Genomic DNA, 22927 nt, shown 5'->3' with positions numbered 1-22927 from the left:
GTTAATGTTCTGACACCCCTATGTTTCAACACCCCTACATTAAACTTGAAGGGTGCATGGCGGTTTTAGACGATAACGTATGGATTTGCAGTGACACCATGTATTTTGAAGTATAGTGGTTTCAAAGGAACCAGTGGACTCAACATTTCAGACAGGATGCTCTGTCCATTGTCAGGAGACTGACCCAACAAATAAATGTTGCTTATCCTGATCCGCTTTACCATGTTTACACCAACCCTGGCGTAGATCACAAGAGTTTATCGAAACGGCACATTAATCCGGAGGTCGTTGGTTCGAATCCCACTCTAGTAAATTCTTTGTTCAACCCCAAAGACACGCAGGGTTGTTGAAAACTACAAGTAGAGTAGTTGGAACGATATGTATAGAGGTTTCGAAACATACAGTACAGTTGTTGAAACATAAAGATGTCAGAACATAGGTTTTTTGGAACATGCATACAGTACATGAAGAACAGTCGCCTTTTAAAGATGCTATGTCAGATTCTTGGCCCCAAACATTAAAACAAATATTTTTTTGAGTGAATGGTATTTCAAGAAGTGTCACCCGCTCTAACGAAAAAAAGTTTAACTTTTACTTTTAATGGTCAGGAACCATGACAAAAATTTAATACGTTTCTTATAAAACACATAAGAATTGGTCATGTGATATAATTGTCGGGATCCTGACAAAAACTAATTTTGAGCACTTTATTTCACTGCTACTAATAATTGGCGAGCAATGGTTCAAATGAAAGCTTGTAACTTTCTCGACCCCCACCAAAACACCTATTGAATTTTAAATCAAAAATTTTGGGTCAAATTGGCCAAAAATTTGACATAGCATCTTTAACCCATGCTTTTGCCTGTACAAACAATCACAGTACAATACAATAAAGGTGTATAACCATGGTATAACTGTAAAGACTGTACATGTTATATTCAAACTAAACCCGTCAAACCACACTTTTGTCCTCTTTGAGAAAGTTTTGGTCATGAGCTCCTGTGTTAATAATCACGTGGTGTTTCTGAAACTAAAGTTGGTTCTGATGACTATAGTGTCACTTTTATTTTTATTTGACAAGGCCTATCCAGGAAATTGCATTTTAGTTTTGATTTTAGTTATCAGCATTGAGGTTTTTCTAGTAGAGTGCAATGCCTACTATACAGGGAATGAATGATACTGTTGTACAGTAACCTTTATATGAACTAATCATTTCATTTTCAAAGGAAAAAACCCACATTCTGAAAAGGGCTCTACTATGACGACGTTATGGTTTGAGGGGCAGTTGTATACAGGGCAGTTTTATACAGGGGGGGGTGGGGCAAGGCCACTTTAGGTTCATATACATGTACATTGTAAACACTATGGAAATAAAAGCTTCCTTACAGTACTACTACTTTAAAGCAGTGGCCCCCTTTGTCCAAATTCTGCCTAGTGACATTTTTATTTGTAGCAAAATAGGCCCCCTTCTCTTGGAAAGCACAGCTTTGTAAACACCCTTTTTCCTTGATCATGTTGATGTAAACCTAACATCTGCAAAAAATAAATAATATTACCACTAAAGTGGCTGGTATTTCTGATCAGCAGAGTCTTGAGTAGAGTCTTGGTGGTGGCACATACAATGTATATGTGTGCTATAGAGCAAGCCTTTACCATAATTGCTTTGTCCTTTAGATTGGTCGTAAAGCCGTACATGTAGGTTCCTAAAGTGGTGTAGTAAAAGATCCCAGAACACTTATCATGAAAGAGAAGGGTTAGCCATAGGAAAGACCTTTCTCTACGGGTTAACCCATGTGTTTCTGGTTCACATAGCAAGCGCTTTTTTGTTGTTTCCTTGGGCTTGCGAGCTGTAGTTATTTTAGTAATTTAGTTCACTTATGATGCATCCTTGGTTTCATCAAAATAAAAATAAGATAATAATAATATTAGTAACTATTATTATTACATGTGTAAGGTCTAATTTACTTCTCTGTTTGAAGGGAAATGGCGTTTTACCTTATTATAGGACAGCCCGATCTGTAAATTTCCTTGTTTACTTTAAAAATAATGACATTGATAATGAAGGCCACAGTTTTTACTAGAATAACACAAAGTGACTGTCTTCTATTGCAAACCAATATTTGGTTACATTGTGAATATGAATCCATCTTAAAGGCACTGGACACTATTGGTAATTACTCAAAATAATTGTTAGCATAAAAAAATTACTTGGTAACAAGCAATGCGGAGCTGTTGGTAGTATAAAACATTGTGAGAAACGGCCCCCTCTGAAGTAATATTAGTTTTTGAGAAAGACAAAATTTTCCACGAATTTGATTTCAAGACCTCAGAATTAGATTTGGAGGTCTCAAATCAAGCATCTGAAAGCACTCAACTTTGTGTGACGAGGGTGTTTCTTCTTTCATTATTATCTCGCAACTTCGACGACCAATTGATGAGTTCAAATTTTTACAGGTTTGTTATTTTATGCATATGTTGAGATACATTAAGTGGGAAGACTAGCCTTTGACAATTACCAATAGTGTCCAGTGTCTTTAATGCAATGGATGCTAAGATTGTGTACTTGTTCAATCATAGGTTTAATTGATACCTGCATTTGAAATGAAAGTTGATTTTATAGCAGTTTTGTGCGGACAATCAATTTGTGAATGGGTGAACACACTCGCTTTTGACATTCCAAGTGTGGCAAACTCAGACACATGTAAGGAAGACAGGGTTCTCTTCATCACGTGATGGCAACTTTTCAAGAAATGCTGTTGACTTTGAGATGTGAACCAAGGCACCTCAAACCAGCAAGATATTTTGTTTGGTGAAAAAGACCTAATTAAAAAAAAAAAATCACACAAAAAGTGGGCACTGAAAGAGTGAGCAGCCTCTCATTTTTCTCTTCAGAGTTCCCATGCGGAGACCTAGTGTTGCTACTGTCTTCAGTCTCCACAAGATAACCAATATAAAGACACTGGACACTATTGGTAATTGTCAAAGACCTGTCTTCTCACTAACTTGGTGTATCTCAAAATTTATGCATGAAATAAAAAACCTGTGAAAATTTGTGCTCAATCAATCATCGAACTTGCGAGATAATAATGAAATTAAAAAACACTCTTGTCACACGAAGTTGTGTGCGTTTAGATGGTTGATTTCAAGACCTCAAGTTCTTAATCTGAGGTCTCAAAATCAAACTCATGGAAAATTACTTCTTTTTCGAAAAGTGCTCCACTTCATAGGGAGCCGTTTCTCACAATGTTTTACACTACCAACCTCTCCCCATTATCTCTTTACCAACTAAGGTTTTATGCATAATTATTTTGAGTAATTACCAATAGTGTCCACTGCCTTTAAAACAACTTTTCTTGAAAAAAAACAGGTGTCAAAAAATGCTCAGATTATTAATTTCCTGTTTTCTTGCTTTTTCTTTCAGCTTTGGATGGCGTTCTTCAAAGTAACAATGGAGAAAGCCATACATGGCAAAGCTAGAGACAGGTTAGTAAACTCTATTAACACAGTTCATCTGGGGCCAACTTCATAGAGCTGTTTAAGCAGCAAATATTGCTTAGACATTTTCTGCTACATTCAGTAAGCAAAAATAAGCAGGATACCAGTTACAAATGGGTCATGTGGTACTCCTTTGGCTGGTAAACTTATAACTTGTAAGGATAATGGTGTTTTACTTTGCTACTTTTGTGCTTATAATGTGCAGCTCTATGAAATTGGGCTTGTCAGGTTTTTCCCTTTTCCAGGTTTTCAACATTTTCTCACACATCTGAAACTGAGCATTACTTCATCCTCTTCTTCAAACAATCTTATAATCTTAACTACAACCTTAAGGCCCGGTCACACAGGCCCCGATAACGAGAACGAAAACGAGAACGATAACAATGCACGCTCGCGATTGGTTGAATTGCTCCACGCAGAATACGCCCACGCTCATTCAACCAATCGAGGGCGTGCACTTTTATCGTTGTCGTTATCGGGGCCTGTGTGACTGGGCCTTTAGTCTTATTCTTGATCTAACTACAACCTGTGACATCTGCCTGAGAGCATGTGGCTCACACATCAAACTTTTGAGTCATCAACAGAGCCACCTTAGACACCAGCCACCTCAACCCTAATAACTTTGTTTACCTGTGGAGAACATCTTCCTCGACACCGAATGATTGCCTATTATAATTATCATCTTGCTAGTATAATTCATAGTGTTACATGTATTCAAATCTAAAGTTTCCAGACAACATTTTTAATTTCAGATCCTTGAAAATTCTGCAAGACCTCAAGTACAACGAGACAAAGTTCCTCCAGGGAAGAGGGCCGCCAAGCCCCAGCGGGAAAAGCTTCGAGCCGGGAATCTACGAGGATATAGAGGAGCCGTTAGAAGAATCAAGCGAAGATCAATATTTACCTCCGAACCTATCCTCATCGATGAAATCGCGGAATCTACCGATACCTCCTCGAAAAGAATCTTGTAAGAAAAGTTCACTTCTTTTTCCCCCAAAAAAATTGAATGGCCAGCCCTTTCTTGAAGGCTAAATAACAACACAACCAAACATGAATATTTCTTCAGGCTCACAAACTTGTTTTACCTGCTGACACAAATAAATGCAACAATTTTGTATACTTAGTCCGTTGTGAGTTTTTTATCAGAAAATCTGGAGGTTTCGAATCCCACTCTAGTAAATTTTTCTGTGAAATCTACCCAGTCAGTTGATCGCACAATATGACAGAATAGCGCGAGGTGAAGTCTGGACTGTTCCATTTCACAAGGGGGAAAAATCATCATCTTCCCAAGATCTATCAGTTTTTAATAGGTTGCATGTTTTAGCCATAGTGGTCTAGATACAACACTGCATTACAAAATCCATTAAACATGTTAAAGTGAGGCAGACCAGAGAATTTGTCTTAAGTGACTTGGTTAAGTGATAAATCTTTTGGGTAAAGTTGCATTTTAAATCTTTCAATTCTATTAAACGTTATTATTGTTAGTTCTTACAGACGTCAGAATGAACAGAGGCCCACTCCCGATCATTCCGCCGAGACCAGAACTGCCGAGAAGAGGTAAGATGACAAACTAAACCATCTTTTTCCCAACGCACTTGGCTATCCCACTTGGCCGATACGCCCGCTTGCAAGCCGGTACATGTACTGGGGACAATAGGGAAATTTTGATTCATTAGGGATTTATATTTTTTGGGGGGTGGGGAGGGATCAAATTCATTAAAATAATATTAAATAAAAAAACAATTTAGCAGCCCCAGATTCACAAAAGGGCTGGTAAAATCAATATAGGTTAAATACCAAGTAAAAACACATTCAGAGGGTCTTGTTTCAATTCATCATTTTGGGGAAAAACTTCCCAAATTTTGGGTCCAAAATGCCCCCAGTTTTGAAAAATCCTGTTGAGAATCCTGTGCTGTCAGTGTCAGGGTCATAGGGTCACTATTTTTAAATGAATCCACAGCGTAGGAATAAACTTCATAATCAATGCAACTCACAAGCCTGTAAGCTGGTATGTCAATTCGGCCGACTCACAAAAAAAGTATTATTTAAAAAAATAAATCTACACTTTTGTTTTTAAGATTTAAAATTTTATGATATTCTACCACGAGTAACTGTAAGGGATTTTTGAAATATTACTCTGTAAGTGCCATGGAGCATTGTTTTTTTGATGGATTGGGCGTTATATAAATTGTTGCTTTATTAATTATTATTATCAGAGCCAAATCTGTTGACAGACCAGTCTTGATTAAACTCTGCCATGTTACCCCCATCCCCTTCAGCCCTAGGTCCAAGAACACAGTCCGATCCCACTCCTTCTTCCCAAAAGAGAGACCGAAGCATAAGTTTCGTCACAAACCCCAAAAATCATCACAGAAGTAGCGCCCCGACCTCGCCCGGTAGTAGGCCTAAGTTACCCGAGCCACCTTTCTTGATGTTTCAGCGTGAGTGGTGTTTGCATGCGTTGCATCTCTCTGAATGAATGCATGGCATTGGAAGTGAATGTCAAGGGTCGGGTGTCATAGTCCAAGGGTCAGGTGTCATATAAGGCATGAGACGTTAGTAACTGACCTCTTTAACTATTTGTTGGGGATTCATTAAGCTTATTGAATAGATGTAAACAATTATATGGAATTTTTAGGCACTACATGGTGCTCGGGGGATATCAAACCTGATAATTTGTAACGTCTCGTCAAATAAATATTGCACAGAAATTTTGCATCCAATACATAACTAATTAATTGGGAGTGAATTTTTTAGTTGTACAGCTTATTATTGGTTAGTTATTTTAGAGAGTGTTTATGGTTATGAAAAGCAACATGAGATAGATAAAACACAATGCCATAAACAAAAAGATTTGGTGTTTGTTGTGGTTCCTCATTTGCATGGCATGCTACAAAGAGAGCATTTAATTCTCTTTTTCTTTGTCCTCGTTATTTTCAAGCTTGCAAGTGAATGCAGGGAGTGACCCTGACAAGCAATGAACAAAAAAGATAATTGGATGTGCTCAGAATGCCTCCACTGCCCATTGTCTTGACATCCACTTATGTAAACCCAAATGGTTTGTTTTCAGAGGTCTTCAAGCCTAGAATTTCACGGAGGCCATAGGGGACATGGACGCCGTTGCTCTGGTCTTGTTCCCCCTTTAATAGTTTCCCATGGACTTTTTCAAATGAAAGAGCCCTTTTCAGAATGAAAATGGCCTTGCACTCTCAAAGATGCAATTCAAGGTCTGGGTCTTCATGACCAACAAAACAGATCTCCTGAATAATCAAGAGGTGCCTCTCTGTGTTTTAATCGACAGAATCTGCAGCATCCACTGATAGCGAAGACTATATTCTGCCACAGGATGTCGACTTACATGAAGCGGAGTTGTTAAGAGGTCGACTCGGTTATTCGAGAGAGGAGCCAGTGAGAGTTAATACCAGACCTTTCGCTAAACCAGAACTACATGCGAGACCAGAAACACATGCCAAACCAGACCTTCACATAAGATCAGATCCACCACCGTTGCCTGTCAGTGAGACAAGGTGAGCTTGGTGCGAGAGAGTAGGGCCGGGGATCGTTGGTTGCGAAAGTTGGATTCTTTTGGTGGCATAGAAGTGGGACTAGTGGTAGCAGAAGTGGGATTATTGGTAACAGAGGTTAAATTATTGGTAGCAGAAGTGGAATTAGTGATGGCAGAATAGATTACATGGTTGCAGAGGTGGGATATTTGGGTGCAGAAGATCGACCTTTAAGTAAACAAACCCTAAATGAGTCGGGTGTTAGTACCTACATGTACACTACTGACTGCGTTATATTCAATTTCAACAAATCACAACACATTTTCTTTAATGACAGGCAAGGACCAGATGGCAACAGCTTTAGAAAAAAGCAATTCCAAGAAATTCCACACAGCCCAAATGAAATTCAGGTAAGTTCAAAGCCTTGTTTTGATTTGTCATTGATGTATGCAGACAAATGAGAAATTTACACATGTTTCTACTGCAAAACTTTCCTGATTACAAACTGAATGTTTCTGTTTGCCAAACTATTACTTGTGAGACCACTCTTAACACACGTACAGTGTGTATATAAACAAAAATTACGTAGAAAATGACAATTGTAAAATTGGTCTTTTATTTTAGGGCACAAGGAGTGCATTAAAGCCAGCTGTTGCCGTTAAGCCAAAGCCGGGATTGAAGCCTAAGCCAGGGGTGAAGCCTAAGGTATGGTTGGGTTGGTAACAACTACCTTTTGATGTCAGTTTCCCTGAAGTATAGATCAATTTCCTTACTTGATTTTATAAACCGAGTTTGATCTTTGATGGACTGATAATTGTTCATGCCAAACACCAGACATTATTATTGGGGCGGGGGGTGGGGGGGGATAATTGGGGGAAAGGGCCTGCTGTTATGATATGAACCACTGATTTACGCGACAGATGTCAAACATTTTGTAGTGTACAAAAATGTAATAATAATAATAATAATATCGAAGTCTTATATAGCACACGTATCTACCAAACAAGTACTCAAGGCGCTGAGTATAAACAAACTTTCAGAAAGATATGTTATGCAGTGATGAATTCTGAGACCCAATTATTTAGCACCTTATAAGGGTTTACAAGGTGCTACGGCGCATTAAGCAGCCACAACCAGGAACACCGGGGCGAACCCCTTCTCTTTTCGATAAGTGTACTGGGTTCTTTTACATGCGTTACACAACACATGGGACCAACGGCTTTACGTCCCATCCGAAGGACGAAGCAATGGTTAAGTGTCTTGCTCAAGGACACAGTGTCACGGCTGGGGATTCGAACCCACACTCTGCTGATCAGAAACACCAGAGTTTGAATTCGGTGCTCTTAACCGCTCGGCCACGACACTTCCATGTACATGGCCAGGCAAAAAAACTTTTATCAGATTATGTTCGCATTTTCTTTAAAAAAAAGTTTTTATCCTTTTTTTAATGAATATTATTGTATATTGCTTACAATAAAATAAAGGATACCTCAAAAACAAGCAGTAGCTCAGAAACGTGAGGGGCACCCCCCCCCCCCCCCCCCCCACCACCACAAAAAAGGGTATTAAAAAGAACTGGACTTATGACTGAAAATCACCTCCAAAGGTCAAAGCAAATTGTGTCTGTACTAAAGAACAATTGTATTACGATTGTCCAGACCTGAATTCAAACACTACATTCTAACCTGGTAGGCTTATTGTAGAAAACATTATCATGGTTTGCGATGCTTTTTTCTCCATCAAGTTCTTAACTTTATATGGTTACTAAGTAACTTTTTTTTCTTTTGTTCAGCCAAAACCTGCAACCAGAGACCTTCTTCCGTCATCAGCAGTCTTCAACTCACAAGACAAGAAACAAGCCGAAGGGTAAGTAATTGATTTTAGTCATTAAAAAAATTATAATAATAATTATAGTGGTAATAATAATAATAATAATAACAATATCGGTTTTTATATTCTGCTTTTCACAACCGAAGGGCTTCTGAAAGCGCTCCAACATCATTACCAAATTAATTCATACCTGGTTTACAGCCTGTGCAATATTTATGTGCTACCAAGCTACATCAATCACAAGAGCCATCTCTGCCCTCACAGCAATTTTAGTTACAAAGGTGTCATGACTGGGACTCGAACCCACAATCTTCTGAACAGATATGCCAGAGCTTGAGTTTGGTGCTCTCATCCCCTCCAGACACATCCGTTTCCCTCTTGTTATAAAAGTGCTCTCAACCACCAAGGGAACACTCGCCGATAACAAGTTATCATCCGTTTGAACATTGAAAGAGTTTCAAAGTACAAAACAATGTTGCTTTCCTGATCAAGGCTTCCAGCCAATATCACATCCACAAAATACCATTTGTGATTGTTATACCTCTGTGCAAATTGTGAAGTTTGATTGGTCGAGAACCAATCATGTGACGCGCAACAAAAACGCATGTTACACGGCTCGCGACGCGCCGGGTAACATGAAAAGTGATGTACACCGGGTGTACATCACCTTGATCATCCCAGCGTTGGTCGATTTCGCGCTGTGTACGAAACAACCGCGGGTTCGAGGAAGTTGTTTCTCGTTCGTGTGCTTATTAAACAATGAATAGTCTGCCGTAATAATGTTTGAAGATGACAACAGAACTTCGAGAAGAGGAATAACAATTATACAAAGGTATAACAAAACAATTGTTGCACGTTGTGACTGGGGTCCATGGGTTTTGTACACCCTCGAGGGTAAATGGCACCCTCGGCTTCGCCTCGGGTTCCATTTTCCCCCTCGGGTGTACAAAACGCCATGGACCCCGTCACAGCGTGCAACAATTGTATACTGGTAGCCTGCTGATTTTCGCTTGGCAGAACATTTTTAAAGACAGTGGATACTATTGGTAATTGTCAAAGACCAGTCTTCTCACTTGGTGTATCTCAACATATGCATAAAATAACCAACCTGTGAAAATTTGAGCTCAATTGGTCGTCGAAGTTGCGAGATAATAATGAAAGAAAATTCTAAACTTGAGGTCTCGAAATCAAATTCGTTGAAAATTACTTCTTTCTTGAAAACTACGTCACTTCAGAGGGAGCCGTTTCTGTCAATGTTTTACACTATCAACCTCTCCCCATTACTCGTTACCAAGTGAGGTTTTATGCTGATCATTATTTTGAGTAATTCCCAATAGTGTCCACTGCCTTTAAGCGACAGTCTCTGCTCAATGCAGTTGGACAATGAGCTTGAGTCCGGTGCCGCAACAGTTGTAGAATGTTTTGACTCTCTTGCAAAACCAACATAGACCAACATGTCTCTTCCTCATAGACCAGCCAATAGAACCGAACTACAATGGTATGGTGCTTCAACTTTCCATTTGTGTTCTTTAACTACAGGTTGCTGTATCAATACTGTGAGGACGGCATGTATCTACTTCGGCTAAGCTCTGGTCAGGGAAAGGTAGGACTTTTGATATGTGTAAAAGGGTTTTGATTTTCACAGAGAGTTGTTAGTTATCAGTCCATGTGGACTTGGGATTGTTATTTGGGCATACAGTCATGACAGTCCTCAATCCTCCACTCTATTGTCACCCAACACCAATATGTTTGGACCTGTGTAAGATTGGTATGCCTGGCCCAGTGATAAGTAATTGTTAGTTGGGCCTACAGTCCCCAATCCTCCACTAACCTCCATTCTGTGGTCACTCAACTCCTACATGTTTGGACTTGGATAAGGTTTGGTATTCCTGGCCCAGTGATGGGACTACAGTCTTCAATCCTCCACTATCCTCCACTAACCTACACTATCCTCCACTATCCTCCACTATCCTCCACTATCCTCCACTATCCTCCACTATCCTCCACTATCCTCCACTATCCTCCACTATCCTCCACTCTATGGTCATTCAACACTAAATGTTTGGACTTGGATAAGACATGTCTGGCCCAGTGATCAGCAGTTGTCATTTGGGCCTACAGTCCTCATTCATCCACTATCCTCCACTCTATGGTCATTCAACACTAAATGTTTGGACTTGGATAAGACATGCCTGGCCCAGTGATCAGCAGTTGTTATTTGGGCCTACATGTACAGTCCTCATTCATCCACTATCCTCCACTCTATGGTCATTCAACACTAAGTGTTTGGACTTGGATAAGACATGCCTGGCCCAGTGATCAGCAGTTGTCATTTGGGCCTACATGTACAGTCCTCATTCATCCACTATCCTCCACTCTATGGTCATTCAACACTAAATGTTTGGACTTGGATAAGACATGTCTGGCCCAGTGATCAGCAGTTGTCATTTGGGCCTACAGTCCTCATTCATCCACTATCCTTCACTCTATGGTCATTCAACACTAAATGTTTGGACTTGGATAAGACATGTCCGGCCCAGTGATCAGCAGTTGTTATTTGGGACTACAGTCCTCATTCATCCACTATCCTCCACTCTATGGTCATTCAACACTAAATGTTTGGACTTGGATAAGACATGCCTGGCCCAGTGATCAGCAGTTGTTATTTGGGCCTACAGTCCTCATTCATCCACTATCCTCCACTCTGTGGTCACCCAACACTAAATGTTTGGACTTGGATAAGACATGTCCGCCCCAGTGATCAGCAGTTGTCATTTGGGACTACAGTCCTCATTCATCCACTATCCTCCACTCTATGGTCACCCAACACCAACATGTTTGGACTTGGATTAAGGTATATGCCTGGCCCAGTGATAAGCAGTTGTTAATTGTGCCTACAGTCCTCAATCCGCCACTCTTTGGTCATTTGACATCCAATTTATTGGACTTGGACTGGTATGCCTGGCCCAGTGATGAGCAATTGTTATTGTGCCTTAAACGTTAAACAACAAACAGTCCTCGACATAAGTCACATACAATTTTATGAAATCTTCCGCAGGTCTATGATTTGTCAAGATTATTATAAATTCTTTTTCTTCTGAATTTTCAATACATTGTCCAGTTTTCATCAACATGATAATTAAACAGTATAATTAACAAAAAATTGTCATGCATTAAAGCTAACACAAATCTCTTCATTTCCCCTTGTTCCTAGGTGCTGATGGCTTACCACAAACATCTCAATTCATGCAAACATTACAAAGTCTTCGGCGATGAGGTAAATAATGTCACTGTTTTTAAATTTACTACAGTCCCTATATTTTCTAAGTGATGTTTAAAGCTTTGCATGGTGTGGATCATAAGAAAAACCATAGTAGTAAACTTGCGGGTATAACCATGTATTCATTAAACTCTTTCGGGAGAAGTGTTGTGGCCGTTCTGGTTTCGTCTCATCACAAACAAATAAAAGTTCAAAATTTGTCATGGACTTTTTGTTACAAAGACACCAAATGAACAACTGAATATATTGAGTAACCCGTTTCATAACTTGTTTATTACAAACTCAAGCAGTTTTGTTTATTATGACACGGTAATTGTAAAGATATAACAATAATAGGGAGGTTTCGCAAGCCTACGGATACACATACAGATACCGATACGTCGATACTTTGTGTGTTCACGTGACACGTATCCGCGACTATCGTATTTTGCACACACGTTAGCAACAGATACGGGAGCTCATACATGTCATAGAAAAACGGATACTGCTTTGCAGTGTTTTAGTTGTATTTTTGTCCCAGATCAAAAACATTTCCCACAGATTTGGTTTCAGTGGTATCGTGCTTGATATAGATAGAAAATTGTTAGGTATTTGCAAGCAAAACGATGAGAAAATCTTTGTATAAAACACGGGGTCTCTATCGGTCATGTTTGTCAGAAAAACACTCATGATGAAAATGTGCGAGCGCACTCAAGTAAAACATACCTACATGTATAATTTGCGAAACAAAATCCAACACGCGGCTGACGTGAACGTATACGGTTATCATATCCGTATCTGTATCTGTATCCGCATGCTTGCGAAACCTCTCTTACATTGAGGTAATTACTACACCCGTGGTTTTCAAACTTTTTGTTCATAAATTGGACATGAACAAAATGTGTATCCATGGATGTGGCTGTGCACCAAAGAGATGTTTCTGCTGAAGTAGTTAAATGAAATTGGTTTATTGGTTCCACAATTTGTTTTTCGAATCAAAGAAGAGACAATGTTTTGACAACGATTTCAGTTCTTACCTTACGACTTGAGTTCCTCCCGAGGCCATGATATACATTGTACTTGCTAGACTATCTCATAACCTGAAATAAAAACATTGAAAAATATCTGTCAACATTTTATCTCTGCACCTCTCAAAAATTGTTGTGCAGAATTGTTTCTAATTTGTTCTTGTTTGTCCATCCCTGCACAGGTTTCAACCTTCTCGCTGAACACTGATCCCATCTTCACGAAAATGGACGACCTTTTAAAATACTACATAGAGAACGCACTGCCAAATACTACAGTTAGATTATCAAGACCCTACCCTGGCTATTAAAAACAACTCTACCTTGGAGGGATGCTTACGTCGCTGATGATAATATTTACCAAAAGTGACGTGTAACAAATGAAATTACCAATGTAATTTTCAGGCTTGAGAGTAGCCTTGGTGCAAGAAGTTCGTAGCGCATTTTGCTACCTGAATGGTTACTATACAGCCATTTGTCTATTTTTGTTTTGCTGATGTAGTGATAGCGGGCGTTCTGTACTTATCAACGAACTAGTACTTTCAACTAGCTAGTTGTCAACCACTGGTTCTTCTCACAAAATCAATATTACACATGGTGCTACCATAAACCATGATTATACTCCCACCATGCAAAGTTTCAAATCCTACGAACCAGTAGTACTGTCTTTGTTGATGAACTGCCACCAGTGGCTGTAGACCCAAAGTGACTCCAATGGGTGAATTCAGAAGCAAAATGTGTCACTCTGTACTTAGTACTTTCCACTAGCTAGTTGTCAACCACCATTTCTTTTCAGAACCAGCACTACTCAAAAGAGGTGTTACACATGGTGCTACCGAAACCCTCACCTAATTATACTCGCATCGAGCAAAGTTTAAAATAATACAAACTAGTACTTTGTTGCTGAACTGCCACCAGTGGCTGTAGACCAAAAGCGCCTCCAATGTGTTAATTCAGAAGCAAAATGTGTTAAGGCTTCTTGAACTAAGACTAACTTGTGAGGACAGTTTTTGCAGAGTTCAAGTGCCAAAATCCGACAAGCACAGTATAACAAACTAATGATGTTTTGTCATGGATTGAATTGCCCATCGGGCTAATTTGACTGTTATCAAAATTAACCTTTGATGATTATGGGATTTGTTCTGATGCTATTTTGTTTTAAAACTTTGGAAGGGAGATATTTTTCTGAAGGTTTTTGTTCTGGTTTGAAATTTATAATCAGTGAGCTGTCAGATTGAAACTTACTTAAAGACAGTGGACACTATTGGTAACTACTCAAAATAATTATTAGCATAAAACCTATCTTGGTGACGAGTAATGGGGAGACGTTGATGGTATAAAACAATGTGAGAAACGGCTCCCTCTGAAGTGCTATAGTTTTCGAGAAAGAAGCAATTTTCCACGAATTTGATTTCGAGACCTCAACTTTAGAACTTGAGGTCTCGAAATCAACCATTTTAACGCACACAACTTTGTGTGACAAGTGTGATTTTTTCTTTCATTATTATCTCGCAACTTTGATGACTGATTGAGCTCAAATTTTTACAGGTTTGTTATTTTATGCATATGTTGAGATACACCAACTGTGAAGGTTAGTCTTTGACAATTATCAATAGTGTCCACTGCCTTTAAACAACTCTCGTTCTGACAATCGCGTACTGTTCAGTTCAGAACACTGCAAGAATATATCAGGATGAAGAGAAGCAATTATGGTTTAGTTTACTTAGATCAGTCGTCCCTTAGGTGCTTGTATGCTCGTTTGTTTTAAATCAAAGAAAAACAATGCATACAATATAAAATCAAAATAAGCTTAATTGTTTACAATGTTTATCGAGCTAACCAAGTGAGGTATGTTCTAAGAATCTGTGCAGCTATTTTGTTTTTCTCTCTGTAAAATGTTCTCTCAAATTGTTTTCTTTCGGACGAAAACACGAAAAAGGGTGTAAGATTCACCGCACGAAAAATGTAAAATTTACACTACTCAGTAAAAGATATTTTTTCACGAGTGTAATATTTTTGATGTACTTAATAATTGGAACTAGCTGATGAGAGATTGACTTATTGTAAATAATATGATATTTTTGGAACCATGCAATTAGTTGTTGTAAAGCTCTAGAAAGGATGTAACTGTTATGAACGTGAAATAGTCAATATTTTTTTATTTATTATTTTTGATTATGAAGTGGAGTTCTTCGTGGTGTGTATACTTAAAGAGTGCAGTTTGTTCCAATATTGGCGTTGTTGTGACAGTGGCAGTGATATTTTGAAGGATGTATTTCAAATCTTCATTAAAACTTGAAATAATTTTATACATTCACAGACAGTTTATATTTCACTAAATTATTCACAAAAAAAAACAAGGCATTTGAACCATCCGTTAAAGTGAAGGCATTTGTTTTTTAATCACTCTTAACATTATTGGCAATACAAACTTTTGGTTAGAAGCCTACAGCAACTTTCGAAAGTATAAAGTATTTCGGAAAACATTTTACTTCTAAGTAATTTAGGTTCATACAAAATGTTTAATCTGAGAATCTTTATGTCAGTAACGCTTCCTTCCCATGCAACTTGTTTCTCCTGCTGGGACATATTCGCTCCGGTTTTTCAGCGATATCTCAAAAACGTGACCATCTTTTAAAAATTATTTCGTACAGTATAACATTTTGTTTTTTTTAGTTTTACTCAAGTGTATGTAGTCATTAGCAACTCATTCACCATTAACAACTCATTATATTAATTTCATTCAAGTTGATCATCCCAGATTCATTAGATCTTTAAAATCAATGATTTATTATTCCGATGCTATTGAATTTATGTTGTTCTAATTTAATTAGCTGTGTACCCAGTGCTTCTCATTTAAAAACATAGTAGTTTGATTTTGTAAAATGTGGAGATTATTTATGTGAGACTCAGAGTCGGTCATGTAGATTTTCCAATCGTACAGTATCATCAATACTTTCTGACCAACAAACACTTTTGTTTTGAATGATAGATAAACTTATTCTAGCCTGCAGTATGATGGCATGTGGTAATGAATGCATACATGTACACAGTCAACCCTCCTACTGTGTGACCATTCAATATAATCCACACTGTGGTTCTGAATGATATATAGACTGTGTCAGTCTGCAATATGATATCATGTGATAAATACTTACACGGTACACAGTCAACCCTCCTGTCTTTTTTAGAACCATTCAATATGAATGCGTATACACAGTCAACCCTCCTACTGTCTAACCATTCAATATCATCCACCGTGGTTTTGAATCATAGACAAACTATGTAAGCCTGATGTGGTAATGAATGCGTATACACAGCCAACCCTCCTACTGTCTAACCATTCAATATCATCCACTGTGGTTTTGAATGATAGACAAACTATGTAAGCCTGATGTGGTAATGAATGCGTATACACAGTCAACCCTCCTACTGTCAAACCATTCAATGTCATCCACTGTGCTTTTGAATGATGTAACCCTTTTTTGTAATAAATGCATCTACACAGTACACAGTCAACCCTCCTACTGTTTGATTCACTGTGGGTTTTCATTGATAGATGCACTATGCTTCCCTGCAGAATGATATCATGTGGTGATTGCATCTACACAGTATACACAATCATATTCCATTACTTCAGTGCACAGACGATGCCACCATACACACCCCACAAAATTAAAGGTTTTGAAATCGTTTGTTAATACACCAATTTGTTGGGTTTTTTTTTTAAATAGGGAGGGAAATTTCCACTTGTAAGACTTTCATTTTAGGCCAAATCTTAAAACAGTTTATGTAGAACTCTTTGGATAACTTTTCGTATAGCGCCACCAGTTTTTCACTCAATTTGACAAAAAGGATATCTCATTGAGGTCACTCAATTTGAAAAAAAGGATATCTCATTGAGGTAAATTAGAGGAAAAGTTTCCGTATGGCGCCACCACTTTTTCATTCGATATAAAATAATATAGGAACTTATTTACCTGATTGATATATCCCTTTTTGTAAAAATGAGTGAAAAAGTGGTGGCGCCATACGGAAAGTTATCCAAATTAGATACCACATTATTTCATATCGAATTAAAAAGTGCTGGCGGAAACTTTCCCAAATCTTTAATGTTTATTTCTAGAATGTACAATGTATGTTTCTTCAGTGCCCATGTGGTGAGTGTTGTTTCTATAGAATTTAGAAAGGAGCTGTTCAATTATACCAAGATCAAGAATTAATATGCCTTTAAACAGCGACCTAGATGTCTGTTTGTATAAAAAAAAAAACTCAAAATGGGATGGAATTTGTATGTATATATTTTGGTTACTTAAAGTGTCTTCCAGATTAACTGTAAATTCATTAAAGGTTACTTGCCTAATTTATGGACCTCATGCACGTAGACAACATCAGTGGGGGCCGCCATCTTTAAAAACCGTATGGTACAAATCAACGCGCGGTACACATAATGAACCAATCAGCGACCTTCTTTTGACCTCTAACAGAGGGCGCCCTACTCAAATGGAACCACGTGCATATCATAAGGTCCAATGTAATAACAATAAACCAGAGGAAACGACGATACAAAGTATTTTGTGTGTGTGTTCGTGTTTGTAATTATTGGCGTGGTTCGGAAAAGTTCTTGACCGATTGAAAATATAAATACTGACAGATATCTGTATAAAGATGTGATGCAAAAGCCTAGAAAGAGCGATTGCTATTTTTTTATGAATACGGCCCAATGTTAAAACATCGGATCATGGTAGAAAGTTCCCTTGAAATTGCTTGGGTTGCTACATAAAGTCAGATGTTTTAAAACGCTCTTTTTTCCTCAGGACTCCGATGAACCATTGAGCTTCATATTTCATAGGTTTGTTATTTCATGGGTATTGGATCACATCATCACAAACTCTGATTACTTGTCTATTACAACACCTTCTACTGGAAACTTGAATAATGATTAGTTCTATCTACTGGCATTTAAGTTTTTAACTTGAAGAATGGTTTTGAAACAAAAACCCGTCACTTATTTATTAAGTTCATACAAATGAATGTTGGGCTGGGCAAAATGTCTAGTCTTCTTTGAACAGTGCAGGTTGTGAAAATAGTATTGGATTAATAATACTTATCGACGTTTTGATTACAATGTCCGATGGTCTACATGAAAAAACAAATTCTGATTATATTATCACCTTTTCACTTCAAAACGACAATGATATGGTATGTAGGCATTAGTTAAAGGACCTGCTCTACGATTGTAATAGCATGATTTCGATCTCACCTATCTGTGTAAGTTTAGAGAGGGCGCTGTGCCGAATTACGTAATCAAACATACCAAAAGATGCAACGCAACGGACCCGAAGCTGCGAGTCCAAAGATAAAGTAAAGAACACCCGGTGATAGTGGGACACACGTCTGCGGTAGAACATTTTTCAAGGATTGTTATTTAATGAAGGAGAAAAGTCGTGCATATTAATTTTGAGTGAACAAAATGGTAAGTTAAGTTTCTTTTATTCCAAAATTGCAAATTTCTATGTTGTTGTTCATCGTTGTATTTTACTTTGTTTGTCCGGGGGGGGGGGGAGTCTTGCAAACTTAAATTAAGACAAAGTCTAAACGATCTAATATAGCAAAAGAAAAACTCGATTTTCCCCAAACTTCAATGCCATCATGTGGTAGTTTATGATAACTGAGGCATTCTAAAAGAAAAAGTGTTCGAGAAAAAACATAACTGAAGATCTGCATTTCTTCAAAATAGTTTTCAAACTTTCTAACCAGATGGATTAGAATTAAAAAACTAAACGTTTTTTTTTTCTCTAATTTACAAAGTATGTATAATAGGCTGTAGGTAAACTGAAAGGCTAGATATCCTTAGTTAAAAACGATTTGCAATAAAAGTCTGCTTTAAAGTTTGAGAAACAAAATACTTGTTGCGGGCGACAATAACACTTCTGTCCAAATATCTAAAGTTATTTCTAAAGTAAAACAAATTATTGATAATCCACACTAAAATCAGATGTGTACGTCTTGGTCCTAAAACTAATACCGTGGATATTTAAAGGCAGAGTACATTTCTTGTAGTTACTATGTAAGTTAATGACCAAAAACACTTATGTTTGGCAAGTTGAGTGCCAAGCACTATAAAACATTATGAGAAACGACTCCCCATGAAGAAGTGTAGTTGTATAAAGAAAATTCAAATGTTCACCCAAAATGTGTATTAAGCGTCAGGCATGACGTCTTCACATGTATACATTATACATCTGAAAGCACATCTATGCAACAAGTTTTTTTCTTTCTTCATTATTTGCTTGCAACTTCGATGACCAGTTGAGCCCAAATGTCCACAGGTTTGTTATTTTAATTCATGTTGTTGGGATACACCAAGTGAGAAGACAATTACAATAAGTGCAAGTAGTAACCTGCCTTTAAAGCCATTGGACCCTTTCGGTACAGAAAAAAAAAGTTCACAGATTTACAAATAATTTACAGGGTTTACAGAAGGTAATGGCGAAAGACTTCTCTTGAAATATTATTCCATGAAATGCTTTACTTTTCGAGAAAACATAACAATTATAAATTCTCGTTGTCGAGAATTATGGATTTATTTTAAACACATGTCATGACACGGCGGAACGTGCGGAAACAAGGGTGGGTTTTCCCCGTTATTTTCTCCCGACTCCGATGACCGATTGAGCCTAAATTTTCACAGGTTTGTTATTTGATATATAAGTTGTGATACACGAAGTGTGGGACTTGGACAATACTGTTTACCGAAAGTGTCCAATGGCTTTAAGCTTGACACAAAACAGTAATTGAATATGAATATAGGTCTTCACACAAGTCTTGCATTTCAACATATCTGAACTTTTCCTCTTGTACAAAAAAAGTACATGCCCCATCCTCTCTCACAACTTCTTAAGACGAATGTTTGTGTTTTTACAGCTCTCGAGAAAGTGTTCGGCATACACTGAGAAATTTCCCCTGACAAAGGGTACAAACAAAAGAAGGACAATAGTGGAAAAATCAATAGCACATTCTTGAGAGAGTCGCTGCCCATTAATAGACCAATCGACCCCAGTCACAATTAATTGTTAGCGAGGGACTAAATCAATAGAGAGGTTTTTCGCGGGTCAATATTTGAGGAAGCCTGAAAACTTCAACACACCCTTACCCTCCTATAGAAATTACGTGACTTTGATGGTGTTCTTCGCCCTAACTCACAACCCGGTACTTATCAAAGGCCTATGGTACAACTTTAAAAAGCTGCTCAAAGCACAAAATTATGCTTCAGAGTTCAGGCCTACCATCCAAAATACAATGTTAAATATACAAAAATGATTAGTATCTTGCTGAGAAAGAAATGAAAGAGGACTATAACCCAAAATTTGATCTGACAAGAGACATTGAAAGTTTGTATTTTTTTCTTCTTTTCTGAATTGTACAAAGCCGTTTGGTTGACAAGGAAGAATGTTCTTTGGGGATAGGCAGAGCCTAAGTGCCCAAACTTTGAACTTTTTTTAGGCTCCTTTGGTTGAGCTGGTATTTTACATTTCCCTAGCAAACAAAACTAGCTTCCCTAGCTATTTAACATTAAAATTGGTTTTTCCCCCGATTTATAACAGCCAAAGTTTAACATTCGCCAAACATGATACAACTCAGATAACTCATTAAAACTTATAAACGCCCTATTACTTTTTCCTTTTGAAGGAGGGCCCAACGTCAAATATATCAATATCATTTAGAAAACTCAGAAGACAATTGTTGTTTCAATTGCTACAACTGAAATGAGGATCGTTGTTCATAAAACCTTTGGAAAAAGAAAAAAAAAATGCTCGTATAGTTTGCACTAAGTTTTGATCACCAAAAGGTACAAGTTCCGCGTGACGTCAGCACGAACTGCAATAGACTATCCAAGTCTCACGCGTAACGGAACGAGAAAAAAGAAAGAAAAAAACACGTCAAACGGAGAACGTATTTCTTTCTAAATCAAATGTTTGTTTTAAAATAATATATCTTGATTTTTGGGGTTGAACAAAGAAAATAATATATCTTGGACGAAATGTGAACACCTTAGGAAAACACCTTAGGAAAACAGAACGTGTGACCTCTGACACTAAAATTAATTATTTACAACAAGGTCGCGTCCGAATCAATTAAAACACCTGTTGATCAGTTTATACCTTCTAATCTAAAAATCAAAGTTGAAAATTGCCTCAAAAGAGAAAAATGTTGAAGAAAACATTCAGAGTATCGCGTTTTTGGCTTGGTGGTTAAATTGGCTGTTCATTTGCCGAAATTGACCGGGAAAACCTTATAGGCATAATATAGCCCTACAATTGGAGAAACCTTATACCCAATTTGCCCCCCCCCCCCCCCATTACCACCACTAGGAGGACCTACGTAGACCCCTTTCATAATGACATGGCCATCTTCTGATCATCACAATTGAATGAAAAGAATATGTGCCGCTCTATCGATCGGGAAGTTTGGTGCATGATCAATAAAGTAACTGTGCCCCGTTATATTCAATAGGGGCTTAAACAAAATGCACTTCATGAGCGTCGTCCGGCTCGGTCCGTTAACAGCGCAAGCCACCAACCCGGTCATTACCACGCAGTGTAGACCGGGTACTCGCACTGTTATTCCCTAAAAAGTATCAACAATGCTGCAAATTGGGATTATCCTTAACATTGTCTGACGTCACACTTCGAAGCGCGTGAATTACGCCGAGCTGCCTCGATCCCGCATCAGTAATAATGACGGTCTTGTGGTACGGATGTACGGTTGATCTAGCGTTTACGATGGATGTACAAGTACTGTAATACATGTATGTTGTGGACAGGGGGTCTGACAAGACTGACGTCATGCACGTAAATGCCTAGCTTCAAAGTATGTTTTTTTTTTTTTTTTTTTTTTTATAATAGCGTGTTTAATCATGCCATCTCATTACCGAAAACACGTTTTCGTTAAGCTTAATCTTTACATCTTTTTATTGTTTTTCAACAGTTGTCAAATTGACCCCGAGCAAGACACCTCTGAAAGCCGAATGGAGGAAAGGTATATACACAATACAGTCGATTGATCATGCGCTGTAGTTTGGTTCTGATCTTGCATGTGGCCTGAATAGTGTACGAACGCAATGTCACTGCTACGTCACTGTTGCGTCACGAGGACCGTGGCTATAGTTGTCGGCAAGCCCCATGAATAGAAAAATCTGCTCCTAAAAAAATCACTCCTGTGTATTCACTGAAATAATGTCGACGTTTCGCTTGCCTCAGATTGGCGATACGAAAGAACAGAAGACTCCTAAACAGAGACGAATATCTACCGGTTCCATGATGGGGCGTTCAACAAAACCATCGCCACCTTCTGCTTCTGAAAGGTCAACAAAACCCGCTTCAAAGGTCCGGACTTTGAAAAGATCCATGTCTGTTCCGGGACTGTCCTTGGGCAGTGACGGTGGATCAGCCTTGCACGAGTTGAGGTCGAGACACGGAAGTCAGAACTCCGGCAGCGGATTGGGGAAAAGCTTCCAGGGTTCCGAGGATCAGGACGAACTGCGGGAGAACAGACGGGTAGATTTGCACAACCGCGCGGTCAAAGAGTTCCGAGTGGTGTCGGCCAAAGTCAATGCATTCTGCACCCGCACAGCAGCAAGTTCCGATCGGCGAGACAGTCGATTGATCGACACTGTCGACTGTTTAGAAGATGGCGATGTCGCAGCCGAAAGATTATTCTTAAATAACACTGTCCTCAGACGTCCTAGTAAGAGGCACTGTTTCATGCCGGACATCACCCAGGCAGAAGCGGGTCGGGGTCAGCCACGAGAT

At 38.4% G+C, this 22927-nt stretch overlaps 1 protein-coding gene across 4 annotated transcripts in view; it reads left to right on the top strand.

The window, feature by feature from the left end:
• The window catches only part of LOC117294427 (SH3 domain-binding protein 2-like), a 37113-nt gene extending 22722 nt beyond the window's left edge, over positions 1 to 14391 (top strand). For 3 of the 4 annotated variants that reach the window (XM_033776820.1, XM_033776819.1, XM_033776821.1), the window contains exons 5-14: positions 3422 to 3483; positions 4248 to 4462; positions 4981 to 5052; positions 6797 to 7022; positions 7336 to 7408; positions 7623 to 7703; positions 8791 to 8864; positions 10368 to 10431; positions 12043 to 12105; positions 13298 to 14391. In XM_033776820.1, coding sequence (XP_033632711.1) covers positions 3422 to 3483; positions 4248 to 4462; positions 4981 to 5052; positions 6797 to 7022; positions 7336 to 7408; positions 7623 to 7703; positions 8791 to 8864; positions 10368 to 10431; positions 12043 to 12105; positions 13298 to 13423 — 1056 coding nt within the window. In that variant the 3' untranslated portion in view covers positions 13424 to 14391. The remainder of the gene's footprint in view (positions 1 to 3421; positions 3484 to 4247; positions 4463 to 4980; positions 5053 to 6796; positions 7023 to 7335; positions 7409 to 7622; positions 7704 to 8790; positions 8865 to 10367; positions 10432 to 12042; positions 12106 to 13297) is intronic. The other variant, XM_033776822.1, reaches the window with a different exon arrangement.
• Positions 14392 to 22927: the final 8536 nt, after the last annotated feature.

The sequence above is a fragment of the Asterias rubens genome, chromosome 9 (assembly GCF_902459465.1).
Source record: "Asterias rubens chromosome 9, eAstRub1.3, whole genome shotgun sequence".
Lineage (NCBI taxonomy): Eukaryota > Metazoa > Echinodermata > Asteroidea > Forcipulatida > Asteriidae > Asterias > Asterias rubens.
This window is presented reverse-complemented; position numbering and strand designations above follow the sequence as displayed.